Source organism: Harmonia axyridis, chromosome 7, assembly GCF_914767665.1.
Source record: "Harmonia axyridis chromosome 7, icHarAxyr1.1, whole genome shotgun sequence".
Classification (NCBI taxonomy): Eukaryota; Metazoa; Arthropoda; class Insecta; order Coleoptera; family Coccinellidae; genus Harmonia; species Harmonia axyridis.
Genome location: NC_059507.1, coordinates 18,528,549 through 18,555,606, shown reverse-complemented (window position 1 = coordinate 18,555,606; position 27,058 = coordinate 18,528,549). Strand labels below are relative to the sequence as shown.

General features: G+C 32.9%; 1 protein-coding gene across 1 annotated transcript; it reads right to left on the bottom strand.

The window, feature by feature from the left end:
• Positions 1-326: 326 nt before the first annotated feature.
• Positions 327-26,612, bottom strand: LOC123684940 (nuclear speckle splicing regulatory protein 1-like). The gene is made up of 3 exons (XM_045624472.1): positions 25,232-26,612; positions 1,423-1,587; positions 327-1,365 (listed from the first exon to the last, which is right to left on the bottom strand). Exons 1-3 carry the CDS (start codon positions 26,423-26,425, stop codon positions 397-399), a joined length of 2,328 nt encoding a protein of 775 aa, XP_045480428.1. The 5' UTR covers positions 26,426-26,612; the 3' UTR covers positions 327-396.
• Between the last annotated feature and the right edge of the window lie 446 nt (positions 26,613-27,058).

The window sequence follows — 27,058 nt, the reverse complement described above, 5'->3', positions numbered from 1 at the left end:
TTTTAATACTGCAAAATAGGTTCCGGGCTATAGTTACAACCTATTAACCCAGACCACCTCTCCGGCTGAAGCTAGTAAGTTAACATATCTGAAAAGAGGAAAATCACTTGAGTGGTTACAAACAATCTTTTAGGAATTGGAAAGAACTGATTTTCTCTAAGTAGAATTCAATAGGTACCTATTTCATGCATATTTTTTTTATATTTAATATTTTTCAATTTTATAAAGAATATTTCCACTTGAAAATTCATCAGCTCTTGAGGAAAAGGTATGAGATAAGCCAATATTCATAAAGAAATTAAAAAAAAAACAAAAAATATCTCAGTCTTTATTGAAAGCAAATATTTTCAAAAATAAAACCCAAATGTTTCACTACTGTCTGAATAACATAAATATTTAAAACTGATCTCTCGGTGGCTTATTCCCCATTTTGGATTGAGAATTACTATTTTCCATATTTTTTCCTAGCTCTGACCCTATTTTATGGATTATATATCCTATCTCAGATATTCTTTTTTTATGCTCTTCAGAAAAAGACTGAGGCTCTAGAGTTTTTGTATATATTCTCTGAATTGTTTGAATTTTAGGACTATTGCCTTCCTCTTCAGAATCATTATTGAAAGAATCTTTCTCGTTCGAGGAAGATTCAGAATTTTCTGCACTTCTTTGAAGTTGTTCTTCAAAATCTTCGGGGAGAATTACATATATTTTAGGTAGAAGTTTCGAAGAAGATATTTTATCGGAATTCGCGTTTTGTTCATGAAGAATAGATGATTCCAAAAGATGATCTGATTCTATATTTTCAGTTCCATGCTGCTTGCTCCCTTCATTTTGGTCAGAAGATATCTCACCTGAATGTTGATTTTTTATTTCTTTGTTCTCTATCTGAGCATCATCACTGTCATTTCCACTCAGCTCTGAATCAAAAATCTCTGCAACTTCTTCTTTATTATCATTCATTTCCTGATTTGTTTCATCTTTATCATCAATTTGATCACTTCGTCTGTTATCATTATGAATATGTATCTTAGCAATATAGTGAGGGTATTTATTTTTTTCGTTGTATTTATCCGAAATATTTAGAGGGGCCTTTCTAATTTTTAGCGAGTTTGTTTGAGCTGCATGTTCTACTTCTTTGGGTATTTTGTATCCATTATTCTGTTTCTTATAACCCCAATTTTTTCCTCCAGAGGTACCAACTTTTTTTCCATGCTTTGAGTTATGACTATGATCTTTATTATGAGCAAAGGCTTTTTTCTTTCCTCCTTTATCATCGTAGAAATGTCCTTTCTCATGATGTGACTTCTTCCCATAGTGATCTACGTTATTCCCTTTTTTATTGTGTCCTACCTTCTTGTGTCCTCCCTGAAAAAATGATTCGTTTGTTTTTGCCCAAAATCAATAATTGGTAATGATATCTACCTTTTTATAATGTTCTTCATGATGAAAACCGCCATGTCCTTCATGTTCTCCCCCTTCGTGATGTTCATCAAAAAATTCTTGTTTCTTTTCATACTCGTCCTTTTTATGAATATTGTGTTCGCCCTTTGTTGAATGTCCTTTATTGTGCTTACCTTCCTCAGAGAACTGAAACGGTAGAAAATTTCACTCGGTATGTTCAATTGTATTCTAGAAGGAAGTATCTATATAAATGTGAAAGAGGAATATCCAATATTTATAATGGCCTATTAAGAGAAATCAAGTAAAAAGTGTCATCATGACAAAACAAACAAAAACGCCACTAAATCAAGATCAGTATCATATTGACTGGCCACGAAGATATACCACCCGAATTAATCAACAAGACACGTAAACAAAGTCGAACTGTTTGTACTTTAATTGAATTAAACGTCCACCGTATCTTATCACATCTGACAAAATTGGTAAGAATTAAACTAGCACCTCCAATGTTCGATTAATAATAGAGAAAAATATATTTACAAAAAAAAAATAATAATAATGGAAATACGATATAATTAGGAAAAAAAATTTATATAAAATCTAATTCCACCTGAATGTCAGTCTCTCTCTAGTCTGTGTAACTCGTTAACTTGTTAATTCAATTAAGTTTGTACATCTTAAAATTTAAAATTGTATTATACATAAGCTTGTACACTTCTCCAAGATTGAGAAATAAATATTATTGCAGCCCTGAAGAAGATTCAAAAAAGGGTTGAAACGTCGGCGATTTAAAAAAGTGTGTATAATTCACCTCACAGTCCTGAAGCCAAGAAAATATTCCAAGGAGGAATATATTCAAATCTTTCGAACTAAGAAAACTTTTTAATTACAACTTCTTTATTGGGCACTTAGCGTAACTAAAAAATTAGGAAAAATTACTTCGAGGAAGAATATAAAAAAGTTCTTATCAATCATTACAACACCTTGCTTCATTTGTTTTTCTTTACTGATCTATACCTACCCATTCTGTTGCGAAGATTTTGAAGTATTGACTTATAGGAAGAGGTAATAGGGTGTACACTACCCTTCTCACTAGGTTCTCCATTGCAGATTCATTTTTATTCTGTGCGGAAATGGCTTAATCGATCAATTCAATTTTTGGAAAAAACCTTGGTATGGCATTTAGAATAAACTCACTGATTTTTTCACGAAAGAATTTATGGTATTTATTTTATATCATTTTGAAAAGTTTTTCAATCGTATTCTCACTGATGAATTTCAAAATTTTCATTTTCTGATGAAAAAATAAATGGAATATAATTTGAGTTTTTCAAAAAAAATATATGTTTTCGTGTAGGTATTTCAATTTGAAACTTCAGAATATCAATAAATGAAAATATTTTCAAATATGCAAGCAATAAATGACGATTAGATTATGGGAACGTTTGAAAAAAATCGTAATTGAGATACGATTGAAAAACCGTTCAATTTTCATGTGATATAAGAAAAACTAAACATTTTTTGTGAAAAAATCAGTGAGTTTATCTAATAAAGTCCAGTAGCCAGAGCAAAAAAGTGGGGTCTGCTGGAAAAATTCCGAAGTTAATGAAACTTCTACAGATTGTTTAGTTTGCTGTGGGACGACTCTATCAAGTTATCCAAAACGAGGATCCTGTGTTAAGTTGAGAAAGAACGAAGAACCTCAACATTTACAGATTTTTAGCGGTTTTTTGCTCATAACTTCTAAACTAAGTAGTTCATTTATAAAATTGTAGAGAATTAAATTTGCTGCAATTTTATATTCATAAAATTTTCCCTAGAACTAATATCAACCGAGATACAGCCGATCAAAATTAGAGCAATTTTGTCAAAATGGCATGGTGGTTTGGACGAAGTCAAGCTGAGCAACATTCCAGGTAGTCTGCCAAAACTACATGGACTACATCAAAAGGCACTTTGGGAGCAATACCTTAGTGGTTTTTGATGGTTATCCTAGTGGGATAAGCTACCAAAGCACCAAAGCAGTAGAACGTTAAAGACAATTTGGTACTAACTGTAATTATTTGATATTAATATTCCCTCTGTAACCATTTAAGACGAATCTTGTGAATAGTTATTTGACTTGAAAATATTTCCTGATTGAAGCTGTTCCAAAACGACTTAACAGAATTCAAGGAGTTTACCAATATGTTTGGTTTCATCTAATCTGAGCGTTTTTCAAATCGACCAATTGAGTTACACGCTGTCGGGACTGAGAAAAAAGCCATCGCTCTATAGTTTTCTTGAAGAGCTGTTCTGTAGTTATTGCCTGTACATCCTGAGGTAGCTTGTTATATGTCCTTGGAGTAAGAAACACGAACAATAATTGTTAGTACTTTATAAAATAACTTCCGTATTCCATAGCTGTGAGAGACCAGATCTTGGTTACTTTTGGTTTTGAAATGGTACTGAAGAATACGAGCACAGTACAGCTGTCTAGGATCGAGCAGTTCAGATTCTTCATAGAGATCATCTGACGGGTAGGTAAAATCTTTTCTCATTAGTATCCTAAGAAATCTCTTTTGGATCAGTTCGATTTTTTTCATGTGAACATTAGTGGCACCCCCCAGACCAAAATTCCATACGAGAGCAAAGACTGAACGAGTGCCATGTATAAAACTTTCAACTGACTGGCATCACAAAACCTAGAGCACAATCGATACAAAGGTAGCAAACTTCTAAGTATCTTTGTTAATGCATCGATGTGGTAATTCCATTTCAAACAACAGTCTACAACGATACCCAAATATTCAATTTTAGTTACCATCCTCACAGTATTGACGTTAGTTTCTCGAGATATGGAGAGTTCTGTGTATTCTGGAAGCCCAGATGGGACATTACAAAAGGATATATAGACTGTCTTTTCCAGATTGTAGGTCAACAGCTTAGAGTCGAAGTAGTTCAGCACTTTTTTGAGATCTTCTTCTACAAATTGTTTCAGCACCCACCAATCTTCTGAATTCCAAAGTAGCAGAAAAGTTATGTCTACATATTCAAGAGAATAGAAACACATTCAAAACAGTCAGGGGCAGGGCAAATTTTTCAGGAAAAATAATTACAAAAATGAGAATCGATAATATCGAAAAAGAAGTTGTACTTTTTGTGGTTAATGAGAAAAATTTCGAGTATGATATTCTACTCGGACTAGATTCTATTTCCAATTTTCGATTAAAACAAGATTTTGATTTGAATATTTATCAAAGATTAGATATGAATGAAGAGAGAAAGATCGATTATCTCAATAATAATAATAATAATGATTACACCATCAATTTCAATGAAGGGATACCAACAGAACTTTTCGAAGCAAAATTAGACCATTTGGAAACAAATCAGAGAAGTAAAATTGAAGTTTTAATAAATAAATATGACCATATTTTTGCAAAACACAAGTTTGATATTAATAATAATAATAATACTTCAATAATACTTTACTTTATTTCAAATCATTTCCTACAGTGTGTTTAACAAATAGTTACATGAAATGAAACAGTGTCCAAAAAAAAAATAGAAAAGTTGCTACAAGTTCCTCTCAATTTCATCCATCGAATATGGTTCTAAATCCAGTAGTTCCTTATATATGTGCCTTTTGAAAATTCTTGTGGATGTTATGTTTTTAATTCTTTGGGGGAGGTTATTAAAAAACTTCATGCATCTGTACTCTAGCTGTTGTTGAGTTGTTGTCAGGTTGCATTTAGGATAATTGTAGTTTTGATTTCTTGTACTATATGAATGACAACTTTTGAATTGATCAAACATATGTTTATTTTTATGAAGGAAAAGCAAACATTCCTGCACATATATGGCATAAACTGTTAAAATGCCATTTCTTCTGAAAACCCCTCTGCAGGACTGTCCGTATTTCATTTGGTTGAGGATTCGAATTGATTTTTTCTGTAAGATGAATATAGATGTTATGTTTCCTGATCCATAGAATGTTATGCCAAATCTTATTTTTGTCTCAATTGTGCTGTAGTAGATGGTTTTTAATATATTTGGACTCAGATATTTCGACAATACTGAAAGTGCATAAATTGATGTCCCCAGTTTTCCTTGGAGGCTTTCTATATGTGCCTTCCAGTTGAGTTTCTGATCTATTACAATTCCAAGGAACTTGGTATCTTTAGATATTGCAAACTTGCTGCCATTTAAGGTTACATCTTTTGAGCTGTCTATAGTTGGATGGAATAGGACTAAGTTGGTTTTGTCATTGTTCAAAATTAGATTATTTTCTTCAAGCCAATTTTCAGTGTATTTCATCACCTCTGATGCTAGGAGTTTGAGATCTGGCCATAGTGACTCCACAATGAGTAGATTTGTATCGTCTGCATAATGTACACTCATAATTCTTCCATCGACCCATCTGACTTCAAGTCCGTAATCATTCAGATACACCAAGAAGAGAAGGGGTCCAGCAATCCCACCTTGGGCTATTCCCAATATGATTTCCTTCATGTCTGATCTTATTTCTGTACCATCCATGAAAACTCTCACAAGTTGAGTTCTTCCTTGGAGATATGATTTTATCCACTGGAGTGCTGTTCCCTCGACACCACAACACATGAGTTTTTCGAGCAGAATATCTTGGTCTACGCAGTCGTATGCCTTGGAGAGGTCTAAGAAGAGACCAAGAGGGAGATCTCCATCCTCAAATGCATCAGTTACTTTCTTGACAAACTGGTATATTGCTGTTTGGATAGACCGCCCCTTCAGGTATCCATGCTGATTTTCCTTAAAGAAAGCATTTTCTGTTAGAAAGCTCATTAGTTGATTACAGTAGGTCATTTCAAAGATTTTAGAGAATGAGGTTAACATACTGATAGGTCTATAATTGCCATAATTAGTTTCATCCCCACCTTCATATATTGGGACAATTACTGCTGTCTTTAAACTGTCTGGAAATACTCCTGTTCTAATGGAGTTATTTATTATATATCTCAATGGTTCCATAATTTCCTCAGATGTTTGCTTTATTATACTGTTTGAAATGCCATCTATTCCACAGCTGTGTTTGTTTTTCATGTTCCTAATTATTGATCTCAGTTCCTAGGTTGACAACACTTCTGGTTCAAATATCCTTTCTGGTTTCTTTATCTCCTTATGTTGAGTAACATTATTTTTTATTGTATTATTTGTCAGCTTGGATGCATTGTTAACGAAGAAGTCATTCATTTCATTGGCAATTTTTTTGGGATTCCCTTTGAGTGGGAGATCCTTTGAGTTATTTTTATTTTTTAATGAGTTTACTATTGACCATATAGTTTTGTTCTTATTGTCCGAATTGTTTATAGTTTGTTCCAATAGTTTCCGTTTTTGCTGAATTAATGCTTTGTCATATTCATTTTTGACTTCTTTATACTTTTCTTTGAATCTGTTGTCCCTTTCACTTAATGTCAACAAGATGTCCAGTTTGTTTTTTATTTCTTTAATTGTAGGATCTGAGAGATTCAATTTGTTAATTTTTAATATTGGTCAGGTGCAAAATAATGAGGCACATATAAAACTTTTAGAACACAAATTTATAGCAAAAAAACCGTACAGATGCTCAATGGAGGATCAAAAAGAGATAGAATTCCAAATAGGAAGATTGTTGAAAGCGAATCTGATTGAGGAGTCCTCCTCACCTTTTGCATCACCAGTCACTTTAGCATATAAGAGAGATGAAGGGTCTAAAACCAGATTGTGTGTCGATTTTCGTGAACTCAATAAATTAATTGTTCCCGAACCACAGCCTTTCCCATTAATTGATGAAATCTTAGCCAAGACCCGAAATGCAAAATTCTTTACAACATTAGATGTAAATTCTGCCTTTAGGTCGATTCCTATTCGCATCAAAGAAAGATATAAGACTGCTTTTGTGACACAGAATGGTCACTGGCAATGGAAATGTTTACCTTTCGGACTTAAAACATCCCCGGCCATATTTCAACGTATATTGAATAATATTATCAGAAAATATAACCTGAATTTATTCTGCCTAAATTATATAGATGATATTCTAATATTTTCTTCAACATTTGACGAACATATAGAACATTTGGACAATCTCTTGAATGCAATATGTAATGAAGGATTCAGACTTAAATTTATCAAGTGTAATTTTGCAGAAGAAGAAGTCAAATATTTAGGACATATTGTAGGAAACAATACAGTACGACCTATAAATGACAATTTAATTTCCATTAGGAATTTTTCTCCACCAGATACTCGGAAGAAGATAAGGCAATTTTTGGGTAAAGTTAATTTTTATCACAAATATATAAAAGATTCAGCTAGATTATTAGAACCGTTGCATAATTTACTGAGAAAAGATGTAAAATTCAATTGGTCATTGGCTTGTCAGGAAGCTTTCAATAAGGTTAAGGACATCCTTTGTTCTGAGCCAATTCTTGCAATTTTCGACCCAAGTGCCTATACTACTATATATACTGATGCCAGTATTCAAGGAGTAGGAGCTGTTCTTAAAGAAAAACAGATTAATGGTGAAATGAAACCTGTAGCGTATATTTCTAAAAAACTGAATAAATATCAAAAGAACAAGAAAGCAATATTCCTAGAATGTCTGGCAATTAAAGAGGCAATTAAATTTTGGAAATATTGGCTAATGGGACATAAATTTATTGTTGTTACTGACCATAAGCCATTAGAAGGGAAAGAATTTCGTACAAGACCAGATGAAGAGCTGGGTGACATGATGAATTTTCTATCACAATTCTATTTTGAGATTAGATATGAACCAGGAAAAGGAAATGTAGAAGCAGATTGCCTTTCTAGAAACCCAGTTCTGGAAGTATGGCTTGAGGAGCGAGAATGCGAGAATATATATATATATATATATATATATATATATATATATATATATATATATATATATATATATATATATATATATATATATATATATATATATATATATATATATATATATATATATATATATATATATATATATATTCTCGCATTCTCGCTCCTCAAGCCATACCCTATAAAGGTGGTTAAAAAAAAAAAAAAAAAAAAAAAAAAAAAAATATATATATATATATATATATATATATATATATATATATATATATATATATATATATATAAATCATAAGGATAAGGACAGTCCCTCTCAGAGAAAAACTAACCGTAGACACGTGTTTCGGGCTTTCGGCCCTCATCAGTACGGTGAACAAGTGTTAGGATGTGCATATATGTGTGTATATATATATATATATCAACAATTTTAATTCCCAATATACAACAATAGTTATAAGTTAGATAAGGGGTGTGGGAAAATTGATAAGTGTTATAATGTCACTCTTCTTTATTTCATTTAGTCGACGTTTCGATCCCGATGGGGACCTTCTTCAGGACTCTACAATAGCAATAAAAAACAGTCAAAATAAGGCAATCACAAAACATGTAAAAATAGTACATACCGAAATACAGAGTTGTAAAGATCTTATTTGAACACAAATCAATAGCTCTCAAGAAAGCAACTAACAAGAACATCAACAACTTCAGCGAAAAAAGATCTGATACTTCGTTAGTAAAGGAGTAGAAATCAATTATAATAAGTAAATAAGGTAAACAGAATAATCATCAAAATGAGAGGTTGTCAAAAATGTTGTCAACCAGACTTGCCACAGAATACACGCACATGACAGATGAAACATAGAGTAGCATTAAATCACATTGGTCGCAGTAATTCACTCTCACTGAACTCAGAACAAATGCGATTTTTTTTTTTTTTTTTGAAAGATTCCATGAACCGAAACCAATCCCCTCTCACAGAAATGGCCTAGAACACAGAATTCGTAGGGATAACGTGAAAATGAATTCTGTGTTCTAGGCCATTTCTGTGAGAGGGGATTGGTTTCGGTTCATGGAATCTTTCAAAAAAAAAATCGCATTTGTTCTGAGTTCAGTGAGAGTGAATTACTGCGACCAATGTGATTTAATGCTACTCTATGTTTCATCTGTCATGTGCGTGTATTCTGTGGCAAGTCTGGTTGACAACATTTTTGACAACCTCTCATTTTGATGATTATTCTGTTTACCTTATTTACTTATTATAATTGATTTCTACTCCTTTACTAACGAAGTATCAGATCTTTTTTCGCTGAAGTTGTTGATGTTCTTGTTAGTTGCTTTCTTGAGAGCTATTGATTTGTGTTCAAATAAGATCTTTACAACTCTGTATTTCGGTATGTACTATTTTTACATGTTTTGTGATTGCCTTATTTTGACTGTTTTTTATTGCTATTGTAGAGTCCTGAAGAAGGTCCCCATCGGGATCGAAACGTCGACTAAATGAAATAAAGAAGAGTGACATTATAACACTTATCAATTTTCCCACACCCCTTATCTAACTTATAACTATATATATATATATATATATATATATATATATATATATATATATATATATATATATATCCCTAAAAATAAGCGTGAATGGCCTCGTACACCGAAAGACCACTCAACATCTAAATGAACTGGACCTGCCGCACAACACCATCACGTGGATGCAGAAAGCAGTAATCCTGGGAACTGTCAGCATAGTGAGAAAAATAATATATCCCCACTAGCTCACGGAGGTACTCTAGGCGCGTGCGCCCGGGTATCACGGCTACCACGAGAAGTGTGAAATTTAAAAAAAAATATATATATATATATATAATATGACCAGTGACGGCTCGTCAGGGTCGGCAGGGTCGGCCGGGCCGACCCAAAAATTATCGGGAAATAGAAAATAATTCAGATATTCAATTCATTCAAACTCAATCGGAGTTATCGATTTTGATGTCCAAATTCCCTCGGTAATGAATATTTCCACTCAGAACAGGAAAATATAACTTATACCGGCCAATATTTTCTTTCGGACCCACCTAATATTCGATTTCCAAAGCATCCAGCGTTGTTATTCCCTTTCATAAATTGTAACAAACCACAATCGTAAATGGTTACTTTTCGTGACATCACTCCAAACAAGTTATTCCAGAATTGTACGTAACACCGTAACATTAGGACTGAAATGTAACACAAATGTTACAATTATACAATTGCAACTCCTGGAATGTCACTGAAAGCATCTCATCACGTTAGGTCGGCCAAGAGCCGATGGCGGAACCAGCGCTGCCGAGAGCGATACGTAAAGGAAAAGATACTACGACATACGCCCAGAATACGACCACTCAGTAGAACGGCACAACAACTCGATGTTAGGTCGCTTCCCAATACACAGGGTCGGCTGGCCGGTTATCCTATTGCAGAGCGTCAAGCAGCAACTTTTCACAGTTTATTTCAAATATTTGATAATTAAATTAATGGTTAATTATGAGACATTATGTCTTAATCAGAAAAGAACTTATTTATGCCGTTCGATAGTAGCTATTGATTTTCAGATCATGAAAATATAATGATAATATGATAATAATATAATGAAATTTCCTGAAGCATAGTGTTTATTTATTTTTTTTCCTTTTTTTTTTTTATAATTCACACTTATAAGTGGGTTTCGTAGAGTTATCCGGACGCCAAGGCATCAAGGATAACCCTCTTTTTAGTCAATGGGGGTATACTACCTTCCGTAAGATATTCACGGTTCCCAAAATCATTTTATATATATCGGGTGTCCCAAACTCGATGGCCTATTCGACGTTTCTGGAAAACTAATCATGAACTTGGACAACTCAAATTCATCAAAACTCAAGATTTTCAAATTAAAACCTATATTTATGAACACAATTTATCACAATTATGAAATTAAAAAAAAAAAAAATATATATATATCATATATATATATATATATATATATATATATATATATATATATATATATATATATATATATATATATATATATGTGTGTGTGTATGGCCGACCCACATCTCGAGGGCACGAGCCGTCACTGAATATGACAGCAGCCTAGGAAGTCCTTGGTTTATTTGGACCCGGTCTTTCTAGCGAATTTCTAATGGTGAAGGAAAAGGAAAAAAAATATATATATATATATTTGTATATGATTTTTTTTGAGATCTAGGTTGAAGTTTCTTAATATTCCTATATTTTAGAATTTGACGTTTCCGATACATAGTAATAATTGCCTTATGGAAAATAAATATTTGATTGATTTATTGTTCATCTGGTATTCCACATTTCATTCTTCAAAAGGTATCATAGAAATTGTTATTAGTCATAAGTAGATAGATGTTGTAAGGTACAAAAAACAATGAAAACGATACGAGAATAAGACTGGATTATTTTACATATGTTCGTAGGCCTTTGAATGCGGAAACTCTTTACCTGTTATCAGAGCTGTAACGATCACTGAAAAAAAGTGCTTGAGCACAAAGCACTGAGCACTCGAAAAAAAAGGGCTTCGAGTACCAAGCACTAAGCACCGATTTTCACAAAAGACTCGCGATTACTAAGCATTTTGTAAAAGTAATTCGAAATTTCGAGCACTAAGCACTAAGCACTTTAGTAGGAACTGTTGAAAGTGAAGTTTTTTAATCGGAATAAATATTGTTCCAATAAACATATGTAAGAATATGGACGGGTAAGAGAAGAAATACACCAGAACTTTATAGAAGCGAACTGATTCAAAATAATAAATTTTTGCGAATAAAAAAAATGAGGTTATTATTATGACAATATATACAGGATTATCAAAATAAAAAATAATGGGCAAAAAAAAAGAGAACGAGTTGAAATTCTTCAAATATGGATTTTGAATTTTTAATAATTCAATTCTTTTCTGTAGAAAAATGTTTGACTATATTTAAATGAAAGTAAAAATTGAATTGTCACAATAGTGAATGATACTAGTCAACCAACATATAGATTGAATATCAAATATGTAGCAGCAAGCTGCATGGAAGGGACAAATGTGACGAGTTATTCCATACTGGAGAACTTATGACTTTATATTGTTGAGCTGTCGTTCAGCTTTATTATTTCGTCATAATGTCTGTAATTTATGAATTTTGTGCCAGAGATGGTCAAAAACAATGAGGTTCGACTCAGTGATGATGAATTAGTGATGATGAATTCGTGCTGAAATTCGATTCTGTTCGTCCGGTCGAAAAAATGATAGTTCTCGGAGAGATATTTAAACTTGAAATTTTCAGGATATCTTTGAATATCGAATGTCGCTGTTTAGTTAGTCGAAATCCGACAAGGAATGCCGTAGATATAGCCGATCGAATTTTTTTTTCTGAAGATTTCGAAACTTTCAATTCAATCTGAATAAACTGTTGCCTTTAGATGTTGAATAACAATTTCAAGTGTCGTAATGAATATGATGTGGATAGCTTAACCAGAAACATAAAAATTTCAAACAAAATATCATAAAAAAATTATCCACTATTTCCTTGACCACAATACCGACGAGTTTGGCATAATCATTACTAGGCTTCGGATGAATATGCATTTGCATAACTGCAAATTTCCATGAAATTTTTAGTAGGAAGAAGTCATTTGGCAGATTTTAGTAGTTCTAGAAATCTAACCGAGACGGTTGGAAATTGGGATGCCTAGACTGTTCCAATGAATCAATTCATTGTCCATTGAGGTTCTACGTTTTACGCGGTTCTAGAAGAACGTACTCAAATATAATAAAATCATAAAACTTCTTTGGTGACTGTCGGCTGAGAATAACTACAAAGGGCAGTGAAAGTTTCGAAGGTTACCTCATTGAAAACATATGGTGAATAAACCTAAGTTGAAGATTTTTACATATCTTTGTATTCCCAATCAATTCAATCATTTAAAATATTTAGATTCATATCATTCGGTAATGTAAGATTGTGGGGATATATGTTCAATTGTTGAAAGCGAATGAAAAAAACCATAAAAAATATTGATAATCGTGAATCCAATTCTGAAAGATACTACTGTGGAATCAAATATAATTATTATAATAATCTTTGTTACTTGAAATCGAACTCTATATCTAAACTTAAACCTTATAAGTATATCATATTATACACTGTGTCCGTAAAGTATGGAACAGGCCATTTTAAGAAATAATCCTGAAACACGTCGATTTTTTATTTAAATTCACCATATTTTGGAATAATAAGCTGATATACTATCTGCTGATATTACTATCGAGTAATGATGCCACCGTCATTTTTTTTAATGGAACACCCCCATTTTGTCTCAATTTTCCGATTACTCTAGCTGAGCTGATTCCAAAAATGTATCACATGTTGATTCGAATTGGTATAAGGTGGACAAAAATACAATAGTTTTGTGTGTGCTCATAAAGTAACGCGTAACATTCTTGAATCATTGAGAACTCTACTGGGTGGTAAAATGATAGAATTCATTGATAAGTCATTCAAAAGTTAATATCGGGCTATTTCAACTGGTACACCCTATAATTTATTTTGTCATTCAGTAGACAACCTTTCAAAGATACTAAAATTTGCTACCTATTAAGAAAATAAAATGCAGGCTATGCCATTTAGAATGAGCCCGATAATAACGTTTGAATGAGTCGTCAATTAATTGACTTGTTTTGAATAAATTCATTCATTTCGAAGTGATTAGGATCTTCCAAAGCCCTTTCACTTTATAAAAAATCGAGATATTTCAAAAACGGTAAATTTTGAGCAAAAAAACTTGGGTTAATTTATTCCGTGCACTCTGAAAACTCAATGAAAAACAAGATGTTCCATGAAAAATTATTTGTTCATTAATCGAGGTACACTTTTTTGGTACACCCTGTATATTTCCAAACGATCAGATAATGTAGCTCTAATAGAAGTTCGTGTTACCGTGTCGAAAATATTCGAAAATATCAGCCCTTAACTGTAATAGAGCATTGCATCAATGTTGTTGGAACAGCCTGTATGGATTGGATGATAAAAATGAAAGAACTCATTTCAATTTATAAGATATAAGCCATCGTTTTATTCTTATGATTCTCCAACAAAGCTAAATAATTTTTATGATAGCAAAATAAAATCAAACATTTTTTGCAGACGTGCCTTATCAGCATCGGATTTTCATTTTAAAAGCAGTGTGACCAGATTAAGTAGAAAACAGGTGCGTCAAGTTGGTGATCCACTCCTCGAATTTTGGTATCAAATTGTTTTCGGTATTTTGTGCCCATTTTGTGCTAATTTTTGCCGTATGAAAAAAATTTTGTGCCCATTCAGTTTTCGAGATATTTCGATTTTTTCCCGTGAGTCACCAACTTGACGCTGTGACTCACACATGGAAATTTGAAATTTTTTTTATTTGGCTATTTTGTGCCCATTTTGTGCCAATTTTTGCCGTAAAAAAAAAATTTTGTGCCCATTCAGTTTTCGAGATATTTCGAGTTTTTACCGTGAGTCACCAACTTGACGCTGTGACTCATACATGGAAATTTTCATTTTTTTTTATTTGGGTATTTTGTGCCCATTTTGTGCCAATTTTTGCCGCAAAAAAAAAATTTTGTGCCCATTCAGTCTTCGAGATATTTCGAGTTTTCCCTGTGAGTCACCAACTTGACGCTGTGACTCATACATGGAAATTTTAAATTTTTTTTATTTGGGTATTTTGTGCCCATTTTATGCCAATTTTTGCTGCATGAAAAAAATTTTGTGCCCATTCAGTTTTCGAGATATTTCGAGTTTTTCATGTGAGTCACCAACTTGATGCTGTGACTCATAGTAGATGTTACATATTACTTTAACATAGTAATATTCTAAAGTAGTAAGGGCAAAACATTTCTATTTTTTATGTTTTATTTTATGAAAAGATAACAGTTTTCTTTACTGTATTTTAAAGATTTTCAAATGAAGTTAGTGTTAATTATTATTATTTCATCAAACTTATATGTACCTCATTAATGGATATGTCAACATCTTTAATTAATCCCAATATATTTATATATTAGCTTAACTACTATACTGAATTAATCTTTCTAAGTGATGAGGTATTTCTGAAGATAAAAAGGTATTGAAACGACGACTCATTGAAATTTGAGTTTCCCCACCTCAACCCAATGCCTGCCTGCCAATGCAACAACTCATAATTATAACTAGGCTTCCGATAAATATGCATTGAAAAAATTCATACTGTACAGGGTGTTTCAAGTTCGACGGCCTATTAGACGTTTCTGGAGAACGGGGCCGATTTGAAATCTGAAAATTCGGAATATGACATTGTTTATGATGCTCTATCCAGCCAAAATATTTTCGAAGTTCCTGCACTTCCGGTTATACAGGAATTAAGAAAAAATTTTTTCAAAAAGAACTTTTGAGAAATATCATCACAGGGTGTTTCAAATATTGTGCCAAAAATTGTGAACAAAATTTGATCATAACTTTCGATTTCCAAATTTGAACCCTATTTTTTTGTGATTTCGTTGAATTCTACGGTGAAAAATAAGGGTAGTGTCCGAACATGATTATGCTCTCAAATTAAATAATTCAATAGTTATTCGAGATTTTATGAATTTATTTTATACGTTGTGCTTCGCATCTTTCTTCTACAACCGTTGTTTGTTGTTTCATTTAATGATTAAAAGTTTTATCTTTATCTTTTCCTTACAGCTTTTGTATAGTGGCATTGTATAATGTCTGGACATAGTTTTTTCGCAATAAAGATTCGTCTAGAGTATTTTGCTTAATATGTTTAAAAAAAAGTTGTAAATTCTTCAATGTCGCAAACAGAAAGTCCGCTGAAATTAGAGATTCACTCAATCCTTCAGTGAACGACTGAGACGACAAACGGATTTTAACGCCCTCATTTAAAAAAATATACAAATATATAAAAATACAAAAACATTGAGTAAGTATACAGACTGATTTAAAATTCAGTTTCAAGATATCAGAGGCGTATTTTTCAGATCAAAATAATGCTTTTTTTCAATACCTAACCTGTGCTCGCTAACGCTTCGTTACCGAACTACAGGGCATAAAAGATTTTTTTAGTCCTTTCTTCACAGCTCTTTCAGTTTAAGAGCTCTTAAGATAGTATGAATTGATTGTAAGGGAGATATTTTTTCGCCTCATACACTTTTTGCAGTACGGCGCTGGTGAATTCTAACATATGAAATGAATGTATATTATATTCATAAATTTTGTGGTTTCTGTTACTTTTACGCATCTGCGATCGTCATCGAGAAAAAAGTGAAATCATTTTTTGTAATTGGCTGCATTTCATAAAAATTTTTACTAATGATAAGAACCTATTATTACATTGAAAACAAAAAACTTTTGGTTCAAGAGCAAATTACAAGTTTCCTTAGACATTAACTAAAAATAAGAACTTACACGTTTTTGGTTCAGTAACTGAGCGTTTGCGGACATATGTTCATGTGAAAAAGTCTTATTTTGACCTAAAAAATACGCATCTGAAATCTTGATACTGGATTCTGAATCACCCCCACAATTATTATCCCTAGCAAGTATCTAGCAGGGCCGGCGTTAGTGGTGAAACCGACTGTTTCGGGCGCCTCTATTCGAGGGGCAGCAATTTAGCCCAGAGTGTATTTCTATAAAAATATAGTCTTGATTCTGAAAAACAACTTGAGGTTGTTCCGCTCCGCTGCGTTCATCAACATTCCCTGCAATAAAAATTTCCAGACCGTCTTTACTAAGCCGCCTGTTAAATAAATAACACATGGCAACCCAACCAATATACGCATTGACTATTACACTAATTGAAAGAGGGATGAAATGTATTTCACAAAGACGAAAGAAAACACTATCTTCGCTTTCGAATTATATGGAAGTTGTTTATTCATTCAACATATTGGAAATTCCTACGATTCTGCATTCGAAACTAGTTACTATTAAATGCCAAATGTTTTCGGCGGAACATATGTTTTCTCATTTATTTTTCGAAGTTCTGCGTGTGATCGTACGCAGTTGATATTTCTTGTGTCTTGTGAATATGAAAATCAGATATATTACTTACAAGGGCGTAGATCTATTTTTTCCTGTGGGGTTTATCGTCGACATTGTTTACTTATATCTATTATGTGGGAAAAAGAGGTCTGATAACGTAGTTTGAACCAAATTATTCGAAATAATTTTGTTTTTTATTAATAATTGAATTGTTTCTATCTTATACTTATACTGGATGTTCCTGAATTGGAGTTATGAAGGAAAATGAGGAATTCCGATTTTCTACTGACGGCTTGTTTCCAAAGGAAAGTGAAATGATCATTATTGGTCCATTTTATGGAGAAATTTTAGTTCTTCGTCTTTACGGTTTGATTGATACTTTTTCAGCGGGGGCGCTAAAAAATTCTTCGCTTCAGGCGCCAAAATTGCTAGCGCCAGCCCTGGTACCTAGTGATTCAAAAACAATCTATTTTCATCATGAAATTTTGCTATGGTTTTTGAACGATCTAGGGTCAATTTGGCGCTCTTGAAATATGCCCCGAGGAAAGCTCAACTTCCTTCCCACCCGGTCACTACGGCCCTGGGTGTGTTAGTTCTGTGCATAGATAAACTAGTTTGTCTATGGTTCTGTGTGTTCGATTCTTAGATGGTGTATTCAGGTATGCTGTTTTGATACATCGTTTGAATTCTCTTAATTTACTTTCAGTTTCGTTCAATCTGTTTTGCGATTGTTCGACTGTTTTGTTTTTGAAGTCGACCAAGTTAACATCGATTATGTGTTCCCTTGTAATTCTCACCAGATGTTAGTAAAATTAGCAATCGGGATAAATATTTTCTCCAAACACTCCATTCCTTAGAGGTTGAGTAGACAAAAGCTCATAAAAGTTGGTTGGGATTTGTCAAATATATTCTCGACGTACGGTTTTATTTGGCTTGTTTCTATTTGTTTGAAAACAAATTTTATTTTGAAAATATGCAGATGAAACAGAAAATTAGTAAATATGCACTGCAAGGCAAAAATATCTCATTCGAGACACAAAAATGTATATTTATACGCATTAGCATATGTAGTTGAGCAAATGCAGATTTATCCGAAGCATAATTTTATAATACAATGCTCGTCGTTGAATTGTGCTACATTTATCCATCTCACTGAAATTACTACAAATATTTCGAAAACTGTAGGGGCTCAAAATCCATACGATACGCCACAAAACGAGCACAATTTATCTAAAAATTTCCGTCTGACAAGTAAGTGACTCACAGGGAAAACTCGAAATATCTCGGAAACTGAATGGGCACAAAATTTTTTTCATACGGCAAAAATTGGCACAAAATGGGCACAAAATACCCAAATAAAAAAAATTGAAAATTTCCATGTATGAGTCACAGAGTCAAGTTGGTGACTCACGGGGAAAACTCGAAATATCTCGAAAACTGAATGGGCACAAAAATTTTTTTTTACGGCAAAAATTGGCACAAAATGGGCACAAAATAGCCAAATAAAAAAAATTTAAAATTTCCATGTGTGAATCACAGCGTCAAGTTGGTGGCTCACGGGAAAAAATCGAAATATCTCGAAAACTGAATGGGCACAAAATTTTTTTTATACGGCAAAAATTGGCACAAAATGGGCACAAAATACCCAAAACAATTTGATACCAAAATTCTAGGAGTGGATCACCAACTTGACGCACCTGTAGAAAACTACCTTTTATGAGCAGGGACGGCGCTAGCAATTTTGGCGCCTGAAGCAAAGAATTTTTTAGCGCCCCTGCTGAAAAAGAATCAATCAAACCTACCCCCCCCCCAACAAAAAACATTACCTGCTTCGATGATGTCTTGTAATCGTGCTTAAAAAAATTTTAATTCCAGTGAATAAAGAACATTGAAATATTTTGATATATAATATACTGTTTTTTTTTAAATAGTTTTGAATGAAATACAACAGCCAAACTGAACAAATACATATAAGTACATACGTCAAAAAAAACCTAAATAAAACAAAAAAAACATTATGTTTATTTATACTAAAGCATAAAAATAAAAATATAACACAAAATATCACATTTCATAAAAAAGTAGGAACGGTAATAAAATCATTTTACCTACAATAATAATAATAATACTTTACGTGCCTGCTTTTGGAGAAAAGTCAGATCGAATAAAACGAAATGTGTCTATTTACCTTATGTCTTTTTACGCTGTAGGTATCTCTGATTTATTACGTAAGTAATCAAGGGCGTAGAAATTGGGGGAGTACTGGGGGTAATTGACCCCCCAAGATTTTCGAAATATAAAATTTCAGAAATCTCGGGAAGACGAAGAACTAAAATTTCTCCATAAAATGGACCAATAATGATCAATTCACTTTTCTTTGAAATCAACGCGTCAGTAAAAAAATCGGACCCATTGCAATTTATTTGTGAAGACATCAGTTTTGAATTGACTATATCTACAGGTTGTTTCTGAATTGGAGATACAAATGAATACAGAGAGATACAGATTTCTCGGATCATTTTAAGAAAAAAAGTCCCATAAGATGAATCCGCAAACGCTTTGTTTATGAGATATAGGTGTTAAAGTTCAAATTTTTCTCTCATAGCGCCTTCCCTTCATAAGATATCCAACTTGAATTGGCATAGATATTCCAATTTGAAGTTTTCATCATGTGATATCCTAATTTTGAATGCAAATCTACAGGGTGAATTTTTTCTGGTCGTTCAGAAAAATTTAAAAAGAAACTCTCATTTTACTCCGTAACTCCAATTCAAGAACCCCTAGTATAAGTATAAGATAGAAATAATCCAATTATCAATAAAAAAAATTACTTCGAGTAATTTGGTTCGAACTTCATTATCAAACCTCTTTTTCCCACATTATAGATATGAGTAAACAATGTCGTTGAAAATTTTTTTCTATTACCCTCCCCCAGGAAAAAAAAAGATCTGCGCCCTTGTACGTAATATATCTGATTTTCACATTCCCAAGACACAAGAAATATCAACTGCGTTCGATCGCACGCAAAGATTCGAAAACTAAATGGGAAAACATATGTTCCGCCGAAAACATTTGGCATTCAATAGTTACTAGTTTCGAATGCAGAATCGTAGGAATTTTCAATATGTTGAATGTGTAAACAACTTCCACATAATTCGAAAGCGAATATAGTGTTGTTTTTCGTCTTTGTGAAATACATTTCATCCCTCTTTCAATTAGGGCAATAGTCAATGCTGCGTATATTGGTTGGGTTGCCATGTGTTATTTATTGAACAAGCGATAAAGACGGTCTGGAGATTTTTATTGCAGGGAATGTTGATGAACGCAGCGGAGAGGACCAACCGCATGTTGTTTTTAAAAATCAAGACTTATATTTTTTTAGAATAATGAAAGGGTGACCACACTCTGAGCTGAATTGTTTAGTAGTTCTCTTCCATTTCCATGAAATTTCTAGTAGGAAGAAATCAATTGGTAGATTTTCGTAGTTTTATAAATCTGACCGAGACGGTTGGGAATTGGAATGCCTAGACTGTTTCAATGAATCAATTTATTGTTCATTGAGATTCGCCGCGATTCTAGAAGAAAGTAGTAGTAGGAGAGCTGGCACGAATTTTTGGGTAGGTATTTTAGGCAAGCTGAAACTTGTCAGATACCTCTCCTATTATATACCGACTCGGAATTGCAGACCTGCTGGTGAGTAGCGGGGCTGAATCAACCCCTAAATTTTCAAAAATATATTTTTTTTTTCCCAAAAAATATATTTGAGGCACTACGCAATCTATATATGTTGCAGTGTAATACTTAATGAATACGAAAAAAAATAAGCCAGATAATGTAATCGGAGTTTTAACATTGTCAGACGCGTGCGAAAATATTTTGCAAAAAATTATAAAAAATGTTTTTGAGGCAGCTTGAAATTTTAATGGAGTGTTATTTATAACTAAAAAATAATATTCCCAAAAAGACGGATCATTTCGGTGGGGCTTTCTACCTGCCAGGTGATCAAACAAATAATGAATGGGTACGAGCCAGGTGATCAAACAAATAATGAATGGGTACGAGCCTGTAGTGCTATAGACAAGCTATAGTGTGAGGGAGAGGCCATCTTTATGTACGAGTTTACCTGGTTTTCATGCATTAACAGGATGCGATTATAATCCATCATTTTTTCAAAAAGGCAAGGTAAGACCATACAAAATATTGATGAAAAAAAAATTATCATAAAGCATTAGCAGATCTTGGAGTTGCGCTTGTTACCGGTTCGCGTGATGAAATTTTGCCAGTCTTAGAACAATTCGTTTGCGAAATTTATGGATTCAAAAATACATCATATATAAATGGAGCACGATTCCTTAAATTTTGTACGACTTACAAGGCCGACACTGAAGATGAACCTTTCAAGAACAAACTGAAAAATTGTGATCCCTCTACCTTACCTCCATGCAAAGATGAGTTAAAACAACATCTTCTAAGAACGCAATACATAACAAGCATTTGGAGAAATGGATATTTGCGATTCCCCAGTTCCTTAACGCCTAATAGAAATGGATGGACACTTAATGAGGGTACACTAGATTATCACTGGTTTGACGGAGACTGTATGTCGCAATTGGTATTCGACGCTGTTGTTCACGAGGAAAGTGAAAATGACGATGATGAAAATCATACTGCAGGTGAGAATAAATGGTTTATTTTTAACAACTGCTGCATTAATTAAAAAAATAAATATATATTTCTTTTCGCAGATGGTGTAGAGGATGGCGAATCTGACACAGATGAATCCGAAGATTTCGTTACTTCTGATGAAGAATCCACAGACGAAGAATGTTAATTTATATCTGATGTGAAATGAATAGAATTTATTTCTAATTTTTTTATACTTGAAATAATTGTACTACTGGAGAGTTAGTATATTTTTATGAACCTGGTTTTGCGATTTTTTATTTTAATTATTGTTTATTACCCTTATTATTTATTAGTAATTTTAAGATGAAAAAATTTTAAATTTCCGTATGAATTTTGATTTAGAATACTGCCAGAGAAAAAAAAACAATTTTTAGTTTTGAATGTAGGGGTAATAATATGAATCCTGTACAAAAATTTTTGGAACAAAAATTGTTTCCTCGTGAACAACAGCGTCGAATACCAATTGCGGCATACAGTCTTCGTCAAACCAGAGAAAATCTAGTGTATTCTCATTGAGTGTTCATCCATTTCTATTAGGCGTTAAGGAGCTGGGGAATCGCAAATATGCATTTCTCCAAATGCTTGTTATGTATTGCGTTCTTAGAAGATGTTGTTTTAACTCAGCTTTGCATGGAGGTAAGGTAGAGGGATCACAATTTTTCAGTTTGTTCTTGAAAGGTTCATCTTCAGTGTCGGCCTTGTAAGTCGCACAAAATTTAAGGAATCGTGCTCCACTTATATTTGATGTATTTTTAAATCCACAAATTTCGCAAACTAATTGTTCTAAGACTGGCAAAATTTCATCACGCGAACCGGTAACATGCGCAACTCCAAGATCTGCTAATGCTTCATGATAATTTTTGTATGGTCTTACCTTGCCTTTTTGAAAAAATGATGGATTATAATCGCATCCTGTTAATGCATGAAAACCAGGTAAACTCGTACATAAAGATGGCCTCTCTCTCACACTACAGCTTGCCTATAGCACTACAGGCTCTACCCATTCATTATTTGTTTGATCACCTGGTAGGTAGAAAGCCCCACCGAAATGATCCGTCTTTTTAGGAATCTTATTTTTTAGTTATAAATAACACTCCATTAAAATTTCAAGCGGCCTCAAAAACATTTTTATAATTTTCTGCAAAATATTTTTGCACGCGTCTGGCAATGTTAAAACCCCGATTAAATTATCTGGCTTATTTTTTTTTCGTATTCATTAAGTATTACACTGCAACATATATAAATTGCGTAGTGGCTCAAATATATTTTTTGGGAAAAAAAATAATATTTTTAAAAATTTAGGGGTTGATTTAGCCCCGCTACTCACCAGCCAGGTCTGCAATTCCGAGTTGGGATATAATAGGAGAGGTATCTGACAAGTTTTCAGCTTACCTCAAATACCTACCCAAAAATTCGTGCCAGCTCTCGGACTATACGTAAACATAATAAAATCATAAAACTTCTTTGGTAGCTGTCGGCCGAGAACAACTACAAAGGGTGAATCTACAAAGGGTATCTCATTAAAAACAGATCTCACATCATCTCACATCTCGCATTTTATTCGGCGGAAAAAAAATATGATATATGTAACTGAAATTTCATAGACAAATTGAAGTGGCTGAATATTCTGGTTCGATTCACGGAAAAAAACTTCAGATAGAAGAAATCCTAAAAAAATATGTTCACCCGGGTCTACCCTCGGGTCTACCAGCAACAAAAATGGGTAATTAGATCATCAAACGTGCCGACAGTAACAGCGGACAGCCGTAATCACTTCTGAAATTCGGTTGAAATATTCTTACTAATACCTACTGAAGAAACTCGCACAGATGGACATTTTTCGGAGTAATAAAATAATAAAACGAAGTAATTTCCACAAATCTCTTACTGTCTGTGACAATTGTTTCACCAACACTGTGACATAATCAGGGTATATACATTTCGATTGACAAAACAGAGCTTATTTAAGTGACAAAAATATGAGCATTGCCTGAAGAAACATAAATACTAAATAGGTCCTAATAAATTTTAAAGGTGAATTGGACGTTCACCACGCCTGGGATTTCCAAACTATTGAAGAAATTCTATAATGAACAAACAGATGTAAACTCATTCCCATTATTGAATTTCTTCGAATAGTTTGGAAATCCCAAGCGGCAAATGTCCAATATAAATGTGAAGTTTATTTTGTCCAATTTAGTATTTCATTAAGGTTGTTCAAAATATCATGTGAAACACTATAAAAAATAATTCAGATTATATATTTATTTTTATGGGAACACATCACAGAAATTTTTTCGGACTTTATTCCGTGAAATAACAATATACTAGCAAAAGGTTATTATCTTGCATCCATATATAATCAAAGATATCATTTTTGGAATCACAAAATCGAAGGTTTAGAAAAAGTCTTATTTTACGAGATCAAAATAGCTTCATTAAAATATGAAAATATTCATATTGAAAACTAAAAAGCAAGATATGGAAACTAAATTTACTTGTAGAATACAACGCAAGCATGATTAGAAAAAAAATAGAGATATGATTAAGAAAAAGGAATCGTGATTTGATTCAATTGTCGACACAAAGCATTCATATTTTCAGAAAATTATTCAATTTTATCGTTTACATTCTGGCTAACTACTATTGATCGAACTTTGTTCTTCAATCATGCAAATATTAAAATTCTTATTGTTGAAAAAAAAGGGGATGGTAATTGTAATAACTTTCTCATTTACCTATAAGATTAGTATTGAAATGTACAATTTCAAAATATCATAATAAAACTGTTTATACTTTATTTATAAGAAATATCATGTGATATGATTGAAAATTCAATTTCATATTCTCCTTCTGCCTAAGAAATGAATTGATTTTTTATTAAATTTAACTTATCTGATTTATAAATGCACACTGAATTCACACAGAAGAGCCAGCGTCAGACCTTTATTGTGTACCTATTGAATTTCAATACACCATCAAAGACTAATCAGATTATGTAGACAATCATCAAGGCGTCGGCGCATATTCGTGTTATAACAAAAATTTGGAAGTGCTTAGTAATCCGCAAAAGTAATCGCGAGCACTTCAGTGCTCGGGAGTACTTCTGTGTGCCTTTTGTCAAAGTGCTTCGATTACTAAGCACTAAGCACCGATTTTAAAAAGTGCTCGGGAGCACAAAAAGGCTTCAAGTGCTTTCAAAAGCACTAAGCACAATGCTTTGGCACAGCTCTACCTGTTATGAAACATTTGATTGAATAACTCACCTCATATCCTTTTTCTCCTTTTTCTCCTTTGTTGTAATCTCCATGGTGTTCATGTTCTTCATGATGTTTCTTTTCTTCGCCACCTTTATCTGCATATTTCTTCCCATGTTTTTCTTCATCCTGATGCCCTTTTTTTTTTTTCGATTCTTCATGGAATCCTTTATAATTTTTTATTCCCTTATCCTCCTTTCGCTCATGATGTTCTTCGTGTTGTTCTTGACCTTTACCAGATGCATACTTTTCATTTCTATTTTTTTTCAAATTTTCTTGGGAATTGTCAGCAGTTCCCTTTTGGTCTTCTCGAAAAACATTATCTTTCATGTCTGATGACTTTGCTGATTCCCTGTTATAATATTTACTCGACCCATTTGAAGTTTTCAAGGGAGGCTCTTTTAATAGAATTGCGGGCGGTTCTTCATTATGAGTTTGTGGGTAATTATCTGGATATTCTACGTCTGTGTAAGTTTCTTTATGATTGGCAGGTATATTTTCTCTATATTTTTGACCAAGCGTATCATTTTTTTTGACGTGTGTGGATAATATTTCTGTATCTTCATATTCTTCATTATATTCCTCACTTTGATGATCACTCTTTTTTTTCAAATCATTTTGTATTACTCGTTCAGTATCTTCAACTTCTATAATTTTTTCTTTGTCTTTATATACGTCAGTGTACTTTTCATCCCCCTGAAATTTTTCTTCGTTATTTGTTGCAAAAGATTGTTCCTGTTTGAATGTTTTTTCATTTTGATTAGCATCATCTTCATAAGGATCACCAACCACAATAGGGTTCGTTTTGATACCATCGTAATCTTCCTGGTCAAAAAACTTAACTATTGTTTGACTTATTTTCTGGTCTGGTAATTGGGTTATCGGTTCATCAGAATTTTCTATGATGCCTAAAATGATCCTTTTTCCGAACTGACCATCATCGATTTTTTCATCATTTCTCTCGTCGTTTCTGCTGAGGCTAGCATAAACTCCTCTTGTTGTAGATTCTTCACCGAAACTGAGAGTGACGGGAAAGTTTAATATTTTTTCCACTCTTTTTCTCGTGCCACTATGTAAAGAATCATGCTGAGTATAATTCTGAGTACGGATATCAGAACACCTCACACTACTTAATGTTATCAAAGGCAGAATAATTATAAGATTCCACTGCAGCTTCAGGCTGTGAATTAAACACAACAACATTTTATAAGATAGTAATTTCGTTCGATGCTTGGACTTTGCTTACTGATCGATTTCATTTTATTGGATTAATATATAATAATAACACCGTTGAAGCATGAATGATTTTTGTTGGATTTACTCTGTTCCGGTACAACCTGATTATTTTGAGAAAGAGAGAATCGAAATGAAGTGAATATACAGGGTGTGTTCAAAAACTATCATATAGCACATGGTTGAAATGTTGATGATTATTCTTCAATTTAACATTTCTTGATTTCAAGAAATATTGCAAGTTTTTCCATATCAATTATACTTCATTTATTCTTATAGCCACATCAAATTTCACCTCACGGCATTAAATTTGCTACAATATAGAAAGTTCTGTGTGCCAAAAAATTCTAATTGCGGTATTCGTAAGGTCATGAATGAAGTAGACAAACTCAGTCATATTTTTTCAATGATGAGAGATTATCAATTATGTTTTCTTTCCAGCAAAAAAACCCTCATTTAGGTAATAGTACCTACGTTTTCTTGAATCTACCGAATTAACTCAAGAATTAAAATCAAGAAATTACGCCTATTTTTTCAAATATAGAATATCGCGGTTTGCGAATTGAAATGTTCGCTCAATAGCTCAATATTGGACGAAAGCCT

What these genes read in the sequence shown, in the direction of transcription:
- LOC123684940 (XM_045624472.1), bottom strand. Translation starts at nt 26,425, where the DNA reads ATGTTGTTGTGTTTAATTCACAGCCTGAAGCTGCAGTGGAATCTTATA. An exon ending in AAGGAGAAAAAGGATATGAG is followed by an intron (nt 1,588 to 25,231) that starts GTGAGTTATTCA and finishes CTACCGTTTCAG; the next exon opens with TTCTCTGAGGAAGGTAAGCA. An exon ending in ATGAAGAACATTATAAAAAG is followed by an intron (nt 1,366 to 1,422) that starts GTAGATATCATT and finishes TCATTTTTTCAG; the next exon opens with GGAGGACACAAGAAGGTAGG.